An 18911-nucleotide genomic window follows, 5' to 3' on the forward strand; every position below is an offset into this window, starting at 1 on the left:
ATGGCAAAAAAAAAGGAAAAAACCGATGGACTGATAAACAAAATGTGGCAAAATAAGAGAATGGAATATTATTCAGCAATAAAAAGGAATGCAAAACTTATACATGTTACAACATGAACTTCAAAAACATTATGTTAAATGAAATAAATCAATCACAAAGATCACATAGTATATGAACTCATTTAATGGGATAGTCAGGATAGGCAAATCTATAGAGAAAGAAAATGATTAGTGATTGCCCAGGACTGAAGGTGGGTGGGAGGCAGAGAAGGGGATATGAAATGACTGCTAATGGTTACAAGGTATCTTTTGGGGATAATGAAAATGATTCACAATTAGATTATGGTGATGTTGCACTCTGCAAATATACAAAACCCATTAAACTGTATACTTTAATAGGCATATTTATAGTATATAAATTATAGCAATAAAGTTGTTTAAAGACTCAGATTGATAATCTGTGCATTTCAATTTAAAGATTCAACACATTTACAGTTTTAGAAATAACTGACATACTTGAATTTATCTCTACCATAATATTTTTTTGCTATTTGTCCAATTTTTTTGCTATTTGTTCTGTGTTTCTACTGGAATAGTAATTATGTAATCATATAATCATTTTCTAAGCTTTAATGCCTAACTTTCACATGTTTTTGAGTGTTTATTTTTCCCATTTTATTAAGCATAATTGACATGCAACAGATTGTAATATTTACTGTATATAATTTGATAAGCCTAACATATGTATATACTTATAAAACCACCATCACAGTCAAGATAGAACATAATTATCACCCCCAAAGATTCCTCTTATCACATTGTAATCAGCCTCTAGAACCCCAACACACTAACCATCCCCCATCCAGGTAACCACTGATCAACTTTCTATCAAAGTTTGTATTTTCTAGAATTTATATAAATGAAACCATATAGTACTCTTCTTCATCTGTCTTCTTTCACTCAGCTTAATCATTTAGAGATTCATCTGCATTGATGTGTTTTTCAGTAATTCTTTTCTCTTTCTTGCTGAGGAGCATTCCATTTTAGGGATATACCACAATATGGATGAATATAGCCATCAGTTCACAATGAATATTTAAGTTGTTTCTAGTTTTTGGCTATTACAAAAAAGCCACAATGAACATTTGTGTGCAAGTCTTTGTACAGACATTCGCTTTAATTTCTCTTGGTTAAATATGAGGAGTGGAATGGTTAGGTTATATGGCAGACATATCTTTAACTTGGTAAGAAACTATAACTTTCCAAACTGGTTGGACTATTGTGCATAATAACTACTCATTCTATTCTTCTTTTTTTTTTCCCATGAGACAGGGTCTTGCTCTGTCACCCCAGGTAGAGTACAGCGGTGTCATCATAGCTAACTGCAACCTCAAATTCCTGGGCTCAAGTAATAACTCCTGCCTCAGCCTCCCAAGTAGCTGGGACTACAGGCACATGCCACTACACTTAAGTAATTTTTAAATTCTTTATAGAGACAGGGTCTTGCTATGTTGTTCAAGCTGGTCTTGAACTCCTTCCTGGCCTCAAGCAATCCTCCCGCCTCCACCTCCCAAAGTGCTAGAAGTACAGGTATAAGCCACTGAGCCTGGCCCCCATTCTAGACTTATGTTTACTACTTGCATGGTTCATCTTTTTCATCCCTTTATTTTTGGCCAACCTACATATATATTCTTGTCTATAAATAAAGCAGTTTTACCTTTTTTTGTTTGCCTTTTCTTATTTATTTTTCTGGGCTTAAAACATTGTTTATAACTCAGTGTACAAAGACGAAGTAGTAAGATCAAGCATATGTGTTCCTCATCTTACATAAAAACCACTGAGGCTTTCACCATATTCTATAACATTTTCTGTAGATGCTCTTAATAAAGATGGGAAAGTACCTTTTTATTTATAGTTAGCTAAGTTTTTATTTTTTTTTTATCATCAATGGATTTTCAATGCTGTCAAATCCTTTTTCTCCATCTACTGAAATAATCATATGGTTTTTATACATTAATATGTTAATTAAATACACTGACTTTCTGATGTTAGAGCAACCTTATATTCCTAAAATAACCTCCATTTGAACGTGATGGATTGCCATTTTTATATATTGTTGAATCACTTTGCTCAAGTTTTGTTAAGGATTTTTGCATCTACATTCATGAGTAACTGCAGTTCTCTTTTCTTTCTTTTCTTTTGTTTTTTTGTTTAAGAGATACAGTCTCACTCGATTGCTTGGGCAAGAGTGCCGGAGTGACAGCCTAGTTCACAGCAACCTCAAACTCCTGGGCTCAAGAGATCCTCCTGAATAGCTGGAACTACAGGCATACACCACGATGCCCAGATAATTTTTTTATTTTTAATAGAGCTGGGTCTCGCTCTTGCTCAGGTTGGTCTTGAACTCCAGAACTCAAGTGAACCTGCCGCCTTTTTCTCCCAGAGTGCTGGGTTTACAGACATGAACCACTGCACCTAGCCCCTGCAGTTATCTTTTCTTGTAAGGTATTAACCTAGTTTTAAAATCAGGTTAATTACTAGTTAAAACATGTTTCTTCTTCTTTTTTTATTTTCTAAAAGAGCTTATGAAGGATTGGTATTACTTCTACCTTAATTGTTTGATAGAATTCACAATCTGGGCCTGGAATTCTAATAATCAAAAGGTTAATTACAAATCCAATTTCTTTTCTTTTTTCTTTTTTTTGAGACAGAGTCTCACTTTGTTGCCCAGGCTAGAGTGAGTGAGTGCCATGGCATCAGCCAAGCTCAGAGCAATCTCAATCTCCTGGGCTCAAGAAGATCCTACTGCCTTAGCCTCCCGAGTAGCTGGGACTACAGGCATGTGCCCCCATGCCTGGCTAATTTTTTTTTTGTATATATATTTTTAGTTGGTCAATTAATTTATTTCTATTTTTAGCAGAGACTGGGTCTCACTCTTGCTCAGACTGATCTCAAACTCCTGAGCTCAAAGGATCCGCCCACTTCAGCCTCCCAAAGTGCTAGGATTACAGGCGTGAGCCACCACGCCCGGCCTACAAATCCAATTTCTTTAACTGATACAGGACTGTTCAAGTTTTCTATTTCTTCTAGGTAACTTTTGTTTATTTGTGTCTTTTAAGGAATTTGTACATTTAATTTATGTTGTAAAATTTATTACATGATACTCATATATTCACAAATCTGTTCATAATTATCATTTTACTATGTTTTTAATGTACATAGGATCTGTAGTGACATCCCCTCTTCCATTCCTAACGTAGTGCAGATTTTGAGAGTTTAGTTCCAAGCTATTCAATATTCACAACAAAGCGAGTATTGTAATGATGCCAATCACATGAAATTTTTTGTTTCCAGTGCATATAAAAGTTATGTTTACACTACTCTGTAGTCTAATAAGTATACAATAAGACTTATGTCTATAAAAACAATGTACATGCCTTAATCAAAAAATATTTTCTTGCTAAAAAATTCTAAAGATTATCTAAGCCTTCAGTGAGTTGTAATGTTTTTGCTGGTGGAAGGTCTTAGCCTGAAGTTGATGGTTACTGACTGAGGTGGTGGTTGCTGATGGCTTGGGTAGCTGTGGCAATTTCTTAAAATAAGACAACTAAGTTTGTAACACTGGACTGACTCTTCCTTTCACATAAGATTTCTCTGTAGCACGAGATTTTACCCACAGAACTTTTTTCAAAATTGGAGTCAATCCTCTCAAACTCTGCCACTGCTTTATCAACTAAGTTTATGTGATATTTTACATCTTTTGTTTTCATTTCCACAATATTCATAGCATCTTCGCCAGTAGATTCCATCTCAAGAAACCACTTTATTTATCCCTAAGAAGCAACTCCTCATCTGGTTGATGTTTTATCGGGACATTGCAGCAATTCAGTCATATCTTCAGGCTCTGCTTCTAATTCTAGTTCTCTTGCTATTTCCACCCCAGCTGCAGTTACTTCCTCCACTGAAGTCTTGAACCCCTCAAAGTCATCCATGAGGGTTGGAATCAACTTCTTCCTGCTAATGATGCTATTTTGCCCTCCTCCTGTGAATCATGAATGTTCTTTATGGCATCTAGAATGACGTCCTTTCCAGAAGGTTTTCTATTTGCATTCTCTTGTATCTCACTGAGTTTCTTTAGTATCATTATTTTGAATTCTTTTTCAGGCATTTCATAGATTTCTTTTCTTTGGGATCTGTTACTAAAGAATTATTGGGCTCTTTTGGGGGTGTCGTGTTTTCATATTTCTTGTATCCTTATGATGATACCTGCACATCTGGTGTAACAGGTGCTTCTTCCAATTTTATGGAAGGGCTTTCATAGGTGAAGCCTTTTTCCTATAGATGTATCTATAGTATTGGATAACATGCTTTGGCTTTGATTCTGGATGGGTGCAGTAGTGTAGTCTTCATATGATTTCTTCAGCTGTAATTAGTGTCAGTGATATCTGTGAGTTCCTCTATGGGTTAGGCTGTGGCTGTTAATGGGGGCTGTGGTATTTGCTGGGGTTGGGGACACCATGTGGACCAGTCCTTGGGCACCAGACATGATAATGACAGGCCAGGTATGCCAGCCCTTGGGTGGTATCAGCAGTGGCAGTAGCCAAAGTGGGTGAACCCTTGGAGCCCTGAGTGGTCACATGGGTGAGTGCTGGCAGTGGTGGAGGCAGGCTGGATGGGCTGGTCTCTTGGACCCTTCGAGGTGCCCATGGGGGGCAAAGTGGGCCCATCCTTAGGGCCTTGAAAGGCACATGCATGAGCCACTGGCTGCAGGCGGGGGGGCCAATCCCTCAATCATCTGACATCATACAAGGATGGGAGCTGGGGACAGGGTGGGTCAATCCCCAAGCTCCTAAATGATGTGTGTGGGTACTGGCGGCAGCTGGTGGGCCAGTTCTGTCCTCAGGACCCTGATGGTGTGCACCAGTGACAGTGGATGGGGAAGTTCAACACCAGGCTCCTAGATGGCATGCTTAGCTGGTGGCAGCAGTAGTAATGGGTAGGGATGGTCTGTCCTCAGGCCCTGAGGTAGGCCAAGGCAGGCAAGTCCTGAGGCTCCCTTCAAAGTGTATGCAGGTGCACAGAGGTCCTGCCACTGACGGGGTGGGGCAATGTCCTTAGCCAGGCAGCTATCAAGCTCAGGGGAGTGCATACTTTGGCTACTTCTGTCCTGGGGACAGCATCTCTGGTATACCGCACTGCCCTTTCCTGGGCCAAAAGATACTGTGGTGCCTAGAGTACTGGGGACCCTGCTGCACCAGTGGGTCCAGATGACGTTGTGACTCTGCAACCTCCTGTGTGGATGCTGGGGTTTGTCAGCTAGGTCTCAGGGATGTGGAGATGCAGGGGCTGTTGGGCCCCGGGGCAAAATGTATTCTGGTGGCTAATGGGCTCTCAAAAAGGAACTGTGCTGGAACTGACCAGGACTCAGGGCACGTGGGGACTAGCAGGAACTTCCTCTCTGAAATAATAACATGGTGTGAACTCTAGGTCAGCTCCCTATACTCTACTCAAGGCCCATGAGGGACAATAGGCTCTATCGTGGAAGGGATTGCAGGAATCTGAGATGGGAATGTGGTGGCCCACCAGGGATCTCTATTTACCTTTTGTTCCAAAATGGGGAGTTTCTCCTGGCTCTGAGCCAATCCTAGCCAAGTCAGCTGCTTTGGTTTCCTCTCTTTCCATGATGCAGAAGTTCCTTGTCACTTCTCTGCTAAATTTCAGCATTTTCTCTTAGATGTTCTGTTTGATATATGTTTACCTAGTTGCTGTTGTGGTCCTTCTTTGTGGAGGAGGTGAGTGCTGAGTGACTCTAGTCAACCATCTTAACGACCCCCCTCTGCTTTTCTTTATGTCAATCCAAATTTGTCTTATTTTCCTTTTCTCTGAAGAACTTCTTTTAACATTTATCATAAGGCAGGTCTACTGGCAACAAATTCCCTCAATTTTTATCTGTCTGTGAAAGTCTTAATTTATTTTTCACTGCTGAAGGATAACTCTGCTAGATACAGAATTCTAGATTGGTGGGTTTTTTCTAACAGCACTTTAAAATATTTTACTCCATTCTTTTCTTGTGTGCATGGTTTCTGAAGAGAAATCCAATGTAATTTTTATCCTTTTTCCTCTGTGGAAAAAGTGTTTTCCATGTTTTGCTTCTTTCAAGATTTTATCTTTGTCTTTGATTATCTGCAGTGTGAATACAAAATGTGTAGGTATGGATTCTTTTGGTATTTAACCTGCTAGGTGTTCTCAACTTTTGAGATCTGTGATTCAGTCACTGCCATGAATTTTGGAAAACTTTCAGTCACTATTTCTTCAAATATTTCTTCTGTTCATTTCTCTCTATTCTCTTCCTGGTATTCCCATTACAAGTCTTAAATATTCTGTCTTTTCTTTTTTTCTTTTTGCTTTTCAGTTTGTGAAGTTTATACTGACATATCTTTAATCTCACTTATTCTTTCTCATGTAACAATCTACTGATAAGAATACATCAAAGGCATTTGCAGTGTTTTTGATTTCTAGCATGCCTGTTTTTCTTTCATAGGCTTTCCATTTCTCTGCCTACATTATCCATATGTTCTTGCACGGCGTACATTTTGATTAGACCCATTGGTAAATTAACTATAATTATTTTATATTTCTCATATAATAATTTTAAAATCTCTTCCATATTTGAGTCTGGTTCTTATGCTTGCTTTGTCTCTTCAAACTGTTTTTGACTTTCAGTATGCCTTTGTAATTTTGTTAAATGTTGGATATAAAATACCAGGTAAAAAGAACTACAGTAAATATGCTTTTAGTGTGAAGTTTTATGTTTATCTGGTAGGATACAAGGCTATGTTTCCTGTTCTTTGTAAATAAATTATAGGTGTCAAGAGTTTATAATTTTCTCTAGTGTCCTTGTTTTTTTATCTTCCAAGTTGTTTTGGGGTTTCCTTATAGACTCCTAAATAATCTGAGACTTGCAGCTTTTAGTTGTGATTGCGTTATTATATGAGAGCCCTGGTGATGTGGCAGAAAGGTGTGGAATGGGAGGAATCATTGATTCATCCTAAAATTAGGTCTCAGTGGTTGAGTGGTCTGTGCCCCTTTGACAATGACTTCTCAGGTCACCCCTCCTTATATGAGACAATCCCCTGCTTTGATTAGGTTCTGATAAAACCCATGTTATTTAGGTGCTGGTAAAGTATATTTTCCTGAGGGCAGGCCTTTGTTAAGGAGAACAGAAAGCTCTGAACATCTTTCAAATCTCTCTAAGAGAAAAATTAAGTAATATTTTCTAATAAGTAATTCGAAATAAATAAATTATTTTGGTATCTTCTGGTAGGCTTCAAGTAAGTGGGATAAAGTATAAGTTGTATCACACAAGTAAACTGACAACATTAGAAGAGTTCAACAGTTACTTCCTGTAATATAAATTATTATATTTCATAATTTAGTGGTAAAAGCAAAAGTATCAATGGAAGTTCTTACCATGGAAAAGTATTCATTCGTACCCTGTTCTTATAAATCAGAATTCCGCCTGACATCACACCAATCATAATTTCATTGTTACTTTGATCCTTCAAAAAAAAAGAAAGGCTTTAATTGTTAGAGATATTTTTTAAACTAAGTTTTTTTAAATAAATTGTGACATTTTTAAAGGTAGCACAGAATTATATATAATATTTGTAAACTCAAATGGTTAATTGTTACCACACAAAAATAAAGGACAAACTTCAAACCAAACTTAAATGTTTCATTATTAAAATTCATTAATCTAACATAAAAATGATCTCAGTATTTCCAATTAATGACTGGAACTGACTCTTTGGAGTAGGATGCTGAAATCTAGAAATCAAGGGCCTTCTTTTTGTAAATGATGACTGAGTATCCCTTTTTCCATTTCTAAAACTACTACGATCCAATCACTGAAGTAAATGTGATGCTAAGATTGCAAAAATAAATAAAACATGAATGAGTTCATAGTTTGGTGAAGGGGAACCTATAACACAACAATATTTAAAACATAATGAGAAGTCCTATATAACACATTTGAAACATCATGGGAGTACAGAGAAGAGAAAAATTCTTGAAGAGTTTGGAAGACTCCCGTGAAGAAAATTTGAACTGTGCCTTAAAGAATGAGTCAGAGTTTTCATAATGAATGGTTCAATTTGAATACCAAACCTGCATTAATTAGAGAATGGGTAGAATAAAAAATATTTTTCTTAGATGCTAATGAATCTTGAAACAGTTTGCTTCTTCATTTGAAACATTCTACAGGCAACCTAATACAGCAAGCATGCTTTTACCTCTTAGCATTCATTTGCTCAGAAGATAGAATTAATGAAAATATAAATAAGATTTTATAATCGTCTTCTTAACCCCACACTGAATAAGGCAAACTATAGACACACTTTACCTGGTAACATATTCCTTACCTCCTCTACTATCTACTAAGGCAGGCTACAGTAAAGAGATATTCGTACATTAGCTATACCACTGGGTAAGTGAATAGTAAAAGAAGGGAAGTGACTCCTTATAAAATCATTCAAGTGAATAATTAAAGACAAAAAGAATTAGGACATCTCTATTTTGCATCCTCCAGTGAATTAATGGATGTCGGCATTAAGCATAAATGGCTGCTAGCATCCAAAAAGATTTAAAAAACCAGGCATTATGCTCCTCCTGACAAAAGAACCAAAAAAAGAGATCAATCCTGAATCTGACCATGCCTCTGGATCAAGCTCCTAATCTGTGGGGAATACAAAAGACAGCAGAACATGTTGAACTGCATCATGAATACATGGTCAACAAAATCCAGACTGTAAGAAACTACAGGTGAAACGATCTAAGTCCTCACTAGGTAAATTCTAAGAAGTGTAAGGAAAGAAGGAATAAACTGTAGATTAAAAGAGATTTAAAATTATCTGCTTAAAAAACACATAAAAACAGCAAGACCAAGCTACAGTATATAGGAAGGCACACTTTTGTGATAAAAATCTTAAAAACACCAACAATAAAACACTGCATAGGAAGGAGACATTATTGGAAGAAGGCTTCTGGAATAGACAACAAAGTTCTACAGCTTGAGCTGGGTGGTAGTTATAAGGATGTTCACCTTACAATGATTCACTAAAATATACATGTATATATTTGATTTTACAATAGCAGGCTTAAAAATAGTAATGTAGGCCGGGCGCGGTGGCTCACGCCTGTAATCCTAGCACTCTGGGAGGCCGAGGCGGGCGGATTGCTCGAGGTCAGGAGTTCAAAACCAGCCTGAGCAAGACCCTGTCTCTACCAAAATATAGAAAGAAATTGACTAACTAAAAATATATATACAAAAAAAAATTAGCCGGGCATGGTGGCGCATGCCTGTAGTCCCAGCTACTAGGGAGGCTGAGGCAGTAGGATCGCTGAGCCCAGGAGATTGAGGTTGCTGTGAGCCAGGCTGATGCCACGGCACTCACTCTAGCCTGGGCAAGAAAGTGAGACTCTGTCTCAAAAAAAAAAAAAAAATAGTAATGTAAAAAAGATGATGGGAGGCTAAGGCAGGAGGAGCACTTGAGGTCAGGACTTCAAGACCAGCCTGAGCAAGAGCGAGACCTCTACTAAAAATAGAAAAAATAGCCAGGCAACTAAATGTAAAAAAAAAAAAAAAAAGAAAGAAAAATTAGCTGGGCCTGGTGGTGGGTGCCTGTAGTCCCACCTACTCAGGGGGACTGCTTGAGCCCAGGAGTTTGCGGTTGCTGTGAGCTATGACGACACCAATGCACTCTAGCCCTGGCAACAGAGCGAGACTCTGTCTCAAAAAAGGATGAGAATTAGGATGAGTATGAATAGATATTGTATTATTTTCTACAATATCCCACTTGTTCATTTTACCTTTCTTTGTGACATACAGATGCCCTTCCCACTTTTCCTTTGGAGACTATTAGTCTATACACAAACTAATTAGTTAAGGCTACTTAAATATTCCAACCTCTCTATTGTCACATGTTAAGAGAACAATAACTCACACCCACTAAAATTTTATGGATGGGAAAAAATTAAATTTTAAGTGGTATAGGGCAGCTGTTAAAAATAATTATCTTAATTATTGTACTTATTAATGCAAAATGACATACAGATATCAAGTAAGAGTTCAAAGACTCCCCCACTTTGCCTGCCTCTTTCCTTCATTTCCAGAGATAACCACTATTAACATGTTGGTGTATATTCTTCTATATGTTTATGTTTCTGCAAATATTTCTAACATTTCTATAAATATTTTAACACATTAACTGCCGTGTGAGTTGTATTTAACTCTTGCAAGTTTTGATCCCAGGCCCTTGTGAAGCAAAACCTGGGCAAAACCCTGAAGTTGGTTCATGGAAATCTTACTTATTGATGTTCTCATTGTTGTAATTAATATTGATAATTTAATTCTAAAAATGTGAATTAAATGAATAGAAGTCGATAAATTATTTTTCTGTGTATGTTTACCTTTAACTTATACTTAAGCCTGAAAAGTCAAGAAAAACACTGTACCTTTATGAACTATTTTTCAAGATTTCACATTACTTTTTACATTACTATTGTTTAAGTTTTTATATCACTTTATCAAAAAATACAGAAAACAATAAAAAAAATATGTTTTTGAAGTTTTTATTCTATTTTCATAATAAAACACCATGGCCTCAAGGAAAAAAATTTTTTCCTAGTGTGGCAGTCAATGTGTTAAAGGACAGTGTCTCAGAAATGGAAATGATCAAACATTATATTCATATTAATATTTACCCTCCAAAAGGGTTATACCAATTTTTGTTTCAACAATGGATCAGAGTATCCATTTTCCCTTACTCTGACTAAAACGGATATATATATATATTTTTTGATACAGAGTCTCACTTTGTTGCCCAGGCTAGAGTTAGTACCATGTCGTCAGACTAGCTCACAGCAACCTCAAACTCCTGGGCTCAAGTAATCCTACTACCTCATCCTCCCGAGTAGCTGGGACTACAGGCATGCGCCACCATGCCCGGCTAATTTTTTCTATATATATTAGTTGGCCAATTAATTTCTTTCTATTTATAGTAGAGACGGGGTCTCACTCTTACCCAGGTTGGTTTTGAACTCCTGAGCTCAAACGATCCGCCTGCCTTGGCCTCCCAGAGAGCTAGGATTACAGGTGTGAGCCACCGCAACCGGCCAAAACAGATATTTTTAATCCTTTGAATTTTGGCCAATTTGATATCATTGTTGTCTTCACTGTTGTTTTAGATTATTAGGAATAACAATTACATAATATGGTCATTTGTATTTTTCCTATAAAATGCTTATTGTATTTGTTTTTCCTATAATTCTATTTATAACTTTTATCCTTTGTGGAAACTCTTTATAGAACATGAATATTTAAAAATTTTCTGTAACATCTACAGAAATTACTTTACCTTTTAGCTTTATGTTTTCTTATATATCATTAGTTTAAACTTTTCAAGTATGTATATTTTTAATGTAGCTAGGCATAAAGGCATTAGGCTTATATAGTCACCAATGATTAAAAAAAGTCTGTGTGCCTTACACAGGCTACCAGAGCATGAGAACATAAACAAATTATTCAGGGAGAACAAGCAGTGATGTACTTATGCTTTTATAAAGATGTTTGAAACATAAAGACGGTTGACAAAAAATAATGCTACACCTAGACAGGTAACAATCAGTGAAAATATACAGAAGAATTATGAAAAATCACTGTGTGATTTGAATGCTCTAGGGCAGAGGTCCTCAAACTACGGCCCATGGGCCACATGCGGCCCGCCAAGGACATTTATCCAGTCTTGCGGGTGTTTTTGCCACCACCCGCCACCTCCTGTCCTGCTTAGCAGCCAACTGGTTCCAGGCCCACGTGTGGAATGTGCGCCGCACTCTCCAATGGCCCTCCAACAGTCTGAGGGACAGTGAACTGGGCCCCTGTTGAAAAAGTTTGAGGACCCATGCTCTAGAGTGACATAGATGAAGTCATATACATACTGTGTTTCCCTGAAAATAAGACCTACCCATAAAATAAGCCATAGCAGGATTTCTAAGCATTTGCATAATAGAAGCCCTACCCCGAAAATGAGACCTAGTGATGGGCGTGGCCACGCAGCGTATCTGCACAACCCATGCATTTCATGGCTGAGCTTAAAGAGGAGGAGCAGCCCTTCTCATCTGCCCCATCGTGACAGCTACTATCCCAGAGGTGACTGCAAAGGTGCGGGCAGCCTCACCCACAAGGTCGGCTTCTCCTGTCAGGTCGCGGCCATCCTGTGCGTGCTGTAAGCTGAGTCTTTGAGGGGAAAATAACACATCCCCTGAAAATAAGCCCTAGGATGTCTTCTGGAGGAAAAATAAATATAAGACCCTGTCTTATTTTCGGGGAAACACAGTAGCTCCATTCTGACAGAAGAGATCCTTTTCTCTGTTCCAGGGGATTACATTTAAAATTATTTGATTAATCAATATGTCAAAAAGTCTTCAAATACATGAAGATTAAAAATGAGGTTTTAGAAAGAAGCTATAAATTGGTTCTTAAATACAGAAATAGGTATCATATTGTCAAGTTACTTAACTTCCTATTTTTCTTGTCTGTAAAGTAGAGATATTAATACTCCTACCTCAGAGGGTTATTTTAAGGAATAAGTGGAACTAATATATGTAAAGCCCTGGGAAGAGTGTCTGGCACTTAGTAAAAGCTGTATTGGTGTTTCCTGTTATTATTACCTGTGTCCTGCAGAGCAAAATCCCTCAGAAGTACTACTGTCACGGTCTTTCTTGAATTTTCTTCTCGTCAGCTTCTGGCCATCACTATACCTCCAAAACTGCTCTTATAAAGTCACCAGTGACTTCTATTTTTCTAATCCAGTTCTCTGTTCTCATTTTACTTGACTTATCAGCATCATCTGACATGGTTGACCACTCTCACTCAACTCACTAGGCTTCAAAGATAAACAATTGTGTCTTTTACATAAAGACTTTACTTCTGTCTAAATGGCTGTTCCTTCTTGGTCTCCTTTCCTGGTTCTTTCTCATCTCTCTAACTGTAAAACTTTTAAGTATTCCAGCTTTGTGGACCTCTTCTCTTCATTATCTACTAGATATGTACCCTTAGTGGTCTCCTCTCACTGTTTTAAATATTAACTGTAAGCTGACAATTCCCAAATGTGTATCTCTAGCCAGGACCTTTCTTTTAAACTCCTGGTCCATAAATTGAATTGCCTACCCTCCTTCATTTGGATTTGTGAAAAGTTTTTTCAAATATAATATGACTCATCAATAATTCTAGACTTTCACTCCTAAGCCTGCAGCTTCTCTCATGTCTTTCGCAACTTAGTGAACATTCAGGCCACAAACAGAATAATTCCCGAATCCTTTTTCTCTCACACCTCATAGCCAGTAGATCAGTAAAAGCTGTTACTTCCACATTCCAAATATATTCAGAATTTGATTACTTTTCGCCACCCTACTGCTACAACCACCATTACCTCTCACCTGGATCACTGTAACAGTCTCTTAACTGGCCTCTTCCCTTAGTATCTTTAGTCTGCTCTCAAAACAGCAGCCACTGTTAGTTTTTAAAAATGTAAAACACAACACGTTTTATCGCCTCAAAACTCTTTAACAGCCTTGCTTATAATTAAAAGCCAAAGTCCTTAAAATGTCTTATAAAGTCCTGGTCTGCTTTGATCTTATCTTCTAATACTCTCCTCTCTTTGTTCACACTATGCCAGCCATAATAGTTTCTTTGCTATTACTTGACTGCTACACACACTATTTCATGGCCTTTCACTGGTGTTTCTTCTGCTTAGAATGATCTCCTCCCAGATGTTTCCATGGTGCCTCTTCAGGTCTGTTTACCTTCTCAGTTAGGCTTTCCTTGACACCCCATTTTTGGTTGTCCTAATTCCCTTTCTCAGATTAATTTTTCTCCATAGCATCTATTACTTTGTGACATATTGCCTATTTAAATTTTTTAAAATTTGAAGTACAATATACATTTATACATTTGTGTAAAATGCGCAAATCTTAAATGTACAACTCAAAATTTTACACATGCACATACATACCTATATACACTGCTAGGTAACTACCACAAACCAATATACAGAATATTTGCAAAAACACAGAAGTCTCCCTCATGAGTATCCTAGTGAATAACATTCCTCCAGAGATGACTGCTACTCTGACTTCTACCAATACAGACTGGTATTTTGCCAGTTGCTGAACTCTACTTCCATGGAATCACATACTATATACTATGATATAATTGTTTATTTATAGTTTTGTCTTGCTCACCAGAATGCAAACTTCATGAGGGTTAGATTATATCTACTTATTCACTGCTGTATTTACAGTGTCTATAAATGGGACCTGAAACATAGTAGGTGCTCAATAAATATTCACTGAATGAATGAAAAATCAAAGTAGCATAATTAAGTTTTCCTTTTCTTGAAACTGAAGGGCAAAAGTTATTTTAGTAGAATTATCTCCATCACTATTACAGATATCTATGGAAATAAGATACTCCCAACTAAGCCTAAACTTGGTTAGAATTGTTTTAGCGCTAATTTAGAGTGTCTTATACCTAATTAAAAACCTAAAGCCAAGCCTTCTGTGATAACATATACATTTAGATAACTAAAAATAAAAGCTTCTTAGGCAAACATAGTTAATACTATATGAACAGTTTTATAAGAGAGTTTGGAAAAGACAAAAACTACAGTATCAGAGAATAAACTGATGGTCACCAGGGATTAGGGGTGAGTGGAAACATTGACTACAAAGGAATAGCATGAACATGGATTTTTTTAAGGTGATGAAACTACTCTGTATTATGATGTGGTAATAATTGTAAGAATCCATACATACGTTATAACTCACAAAATTAAACACAAAAAATCTACTTACTGTGTTATTTTAAAAATAATATATCCTTTTGCTACCTTTCCACAAATATTTTCCTCCTTTCCTTTTTATCCTAAAGTTGTCATTCATTTTTACTTTTCTACAATTCTCTATTCCTTTATTCATAAAATCTCTAGCTATACTAAATGTTTTCTATGTTTTCAAACATGCCATGTTCTCTCTTGATTTCAGGTCTTCATTTATGGTGATAGCTCTGAAAACCATTCTCTTGGCTTATTTTTACTCATTCTTCTGGTTTCGGTAAATATATTACTTCACCAAGGAAGCATTCCCTACCCTCTACTTATAGGCTGCCTATGTTCCTGCCATATGGTTCCATAGCATTCTGCACTTTACCCTTCATATGCTCACATATTTAATTGTTAATACATGTTCCATTTCTCTCTCTCCCACTATCCTGTGAGCTCCATGAAGGCAGGGATGAGTAATGTTTTATTCATTAAGTAATCCTTAGTGCCAATATTGTACAAGGCACATAACAGAACCACCACAAAGAATGCTCTACACTCATCTACCTTTTGTCCTTTTATTCTTGATGGCACAAAACCTCCCTTCATGTTCACTGAACATTTGTACATTTTCTTCTTAAGTTCTCAGTATCCACGTACAAGAAAAACACTCCTTCCTAGCCTTTTTTTTCTGTACAAAATATGTTTCTAACGAACTTTGACCATTTTAAATTTAAATTCCTTTAATCTTGTACTCTACATTTAGGGCTGAGAAACAGTTTTATAATCTGATAATTTAAATGACAAAAAAGACTTACCTTAATCAAATCAATAAATAACAATATGGTTAATTATGTATGAGATCTACCCTTGTTTAAATTTACAAAAAGGAAAGTCTAACACTCTTTGTATTCCATTGATAGCAATCTCTCTATATATAAAATTGCATTTAGAATAGCGTTAAGGATTAAAACAACTAATTTTGGCTGTCTTTTTATTTTTAACCACAGTTTAATTCACATATTTAAGGTTCTATCAGTTTTAAACTTTATTATGATAAGAAACAAACTCCATGGCCGGGCGCTGTGGCTCACGCCTGTAATCCTAGCTCTTGGGAGGCCGAGGCGGGCGGATTGCTCAAGGTCAGGAGTTCAAAACCAGCCTGAGCAAGAGCGAGACCCTGTCTCTACTATAAATAGAAAAGAAATTAATTGGTCAACTGATATATATATATAAAAAATTAGCCGGGCATGGTGGCGCATGCCTGTAGTCCCAGCTACTTGGGAGGCTGAGGCAGAAGGATCACTCGAGCCCAGGAGTTTGAGGTTGCTGTGAGCTAGGCTGACGCCACGGCACTCACTCTAGCCTGGACAACAAAGCGAGACTCTGTCTCAAAAAAAAAAAAAAAAAAAAGAAACAAACTCCAGGTATACAAATATTGATCACTAAGTTACATTCTGGAGAACTGTGTTCAAAAGTAATAGGCCCCAAATAGAAGTATAGTAAAGGGGTATATCTTTTTTTTTTTTTTTTTTTTTTTTTTTGAGACAGAGTCTCAACTCTGTCACCCTGGGTAGAGTGCAATGGTGTCTTCATAGCTCACTGCAACCTCAAACTCCTGGGCTCAAGTGAACCTTCTGCCTCAGCCTCCTGAGTAGCTGAGACTACAGGCAAAAGCCACTACACCTGGCTAATTGTTTCTATTTTTAGTAGAGATGGGTTCTCACTCCTGCTCAGGCTAGTCTCAAACTCCTGAGCTCCAGCAATCCTCCCGCCTCAGCCTCTGAGAATGCCAGGATTACAGGCATAAGTCACTGTGCTCAACCAAAGAGGCGTATTTTAAAGAAAGCAAAAAGTTTGTGAGAGACAGATTTTAAATGGAATAAGAAAAACACTCAGAATTACAACATATAATCATTTAAGGAAAACAAGTCATCTGGTCTTTTAAAGGAGAGATTGACATAGCCTTTATGAAACTTAAGAACTAAAGTAAAGCTTGCCACTAAGAATATCGTCAAGTGAGGTCCTAAGTATAAAACCATTTCTATGAAATAGAACTTAGAGTACTTAAACAACTATCTGCCTGTGCACCTGTGAGTGTCCATGTATTAAAATAAATTCAAAATAATTATCTAAGAAAAATCTTTCCCTTTTAGGCTGATATCCTTATTAGGCTTAATAATTTATCCCAAGAGAATATAAACCCCATCACCAACTCAATCTATTATTATCTATAATTCTACTTTTCACTGGTTATGGAGAATAACTATAATCCAAGTACTTCTAAAAAAATATAACCTTTTGATAAAGAAATCATGAGAAGGAATATAGGTGAAAAGACACACAAATGAAGCACAGCCACTCACAAATATGCTTATGGCTGGAGGATAATAGTCTTGCAAAACCAGCAAAGTTTGACACAGGAAAAAGAAGTTATAGATTGTTGTACAGAAAAAGCCAATGATTACAAATTCCATTGTAATAAAGAGATTCAGGAGAGATAAAACCAAAAATATTTTAATGTCAGTATGCTCCATTTTGTGCTTTATAAATAAAAATGTATGATAATGCCACTAAATGATGAAAATTAAGTGTAATAATACAGGCCTCAGTGCTGTGAGAACAACTTTTATGATCACAATTATAAAAAAAGTACATAAAACCATTTTCTGATAACTTTTATTTTTTAAAATAAATATTCTAAAGGTACTGTCTCTCATGGTCTGCAAAAATTATCTTAAAACATAAAACACCACCTTAAACAAAAATAACATGAAGAATCCAATTTAACCATCCTTCTCATCAGGTATTGAATCTTAAGTTATTATGAAAATAATTATACTCAGAATAAAATTTTAGTGCAACTATGTTGGGCAGCAATCAGAAGTTATTACATCTGTTACCTAATCCTAAAAAATTTGATACTAAGTAATGGAGCATGATTCAACAACATAAAAGTAAGTTTTCTTCACTCTTACCCTTGCATAGTGGAATTCTACTCCATAGAGTTCTAAGGTACGTGCTGTGTTTAGGTAATTAAACTCTGCTTCTGCAGGAGATAAGCCTCTGTAAAGACATCATTAGGTTAAAAATTAGTTCAATCACAAATATGGCTTAATTAGAAAAAGGCTATTTATCTGGAAAAATTACAGCAGTCAAAGTCTTCTACAAAGCACACTTAGTTCTGTGTAGTAACATCTAACTTATCTGGAGGGCACATTTTCAGTAACCCAAATTATTATTTTCCAGAATATCTTCTTATTTTTCAGAAGTACAAAAATATAGCGAGATTCAAAAGCCCCTGGCTGGTCTTATGGCTGTAGCAAAGCCATTCACTTTTAGATATAACTTAAAAGCAGTAAGTCTCAAAATTTGGTTCATATACCATATCTGCAATTTAATCACACAGGGTGCTTCTGAAACATACAAATTCTAAGGCAGCCTCCTGAGCAGTGCTTCTCAGAGTATGATATATACGCAAGTGTTGATTTACAAACAGAGAAATAAGAGTGTTGAAGACTTTTAGAATAATCTGGCAGAGTAATTTTATGTCTGCTGAATCTTAACAGTAAAACAGTAAGACCTATAATTTTTATGTCTTTGTTTTATTTCTCCATTATATTTCTCTAGTAATTCATTTTAATTATAATTTTCAAAATATAAATAATATAATAATGACAGATTGGGGGAAGAATTGTTTCTTTCATCACAGATGGTTTTATGAGTACTGTTCTACAGAGTCTGATGTAGGAGGGATGAGGTCCACACTGTTTATATTTAACAAGAATCCCAAGTGATTCTTATGAACACAAATGTAAGAGCCAATGATCTAAATGTAAAGCCTTTAAAAATAGATTTACTCCTATTTCATATCCAGTTCTAACAAACTGAGTTATCTGTTATCAGAATATAGCAGAGCAAAAGCAGCAAATGACAAAAGCCAAGATGACAACCTTTTATTCATTATTCATTAATGATACTCGAAAAAGGAGCCAATAGCCTGCAAATGCTTGATCATAACAAACATGATTCCTC

The 18911-nt window shown here is 36.5% G+C and overlaps 1 protein-coding gene across 6 annotated transcripts in view; it reads right to left on the bottom strand.

Annotated features, from left to right (window-relative positions):
- PTPN4 (protein tyrosine phosphatase non-receptor type 4) overlaps positions 1–18911 on the bottom strand; it is a 225519-nt gene that overhangs the window by 72299 nt on the left and 134309 nt on the right. For 5 of the 6 annotated variants that reach the window (XM_012749752.3, XM_012749750.3, XM_012749751.3 and 2 more), the window contains 2 exons: positions 17855–17942; positions 7471–7559 (listed from right to left, as the gene is read on the bottom strand). In XM_012749752.3, the coding sequence (XP_012605206.1) occupies positions 7471–7559; positions 17855–17942 (177 nt within the window). The remainder of the gene's footprint in view (positions 1–7470; positions 7560–17854; positions 17943–18911) is intronic. The other variant, XM_012749753.3, reaches the window with a different exon arrangement.

This window comes from Microcebus murinus, chromosome 8 (assembly GCF_040939455.1).
Source record: "Microcebus murinus isolate Inina chromosome 8, M.murinus_Inina_mat1.0, whole genome shotgun sequence".
Classification (NCBI taxonomy): domain Eukaryota; kingdom Metazoa; phylum Chordata; class Mammalia; order Primates; family Cheirogaleidae; genus Microcebus; species Microcebus murinus.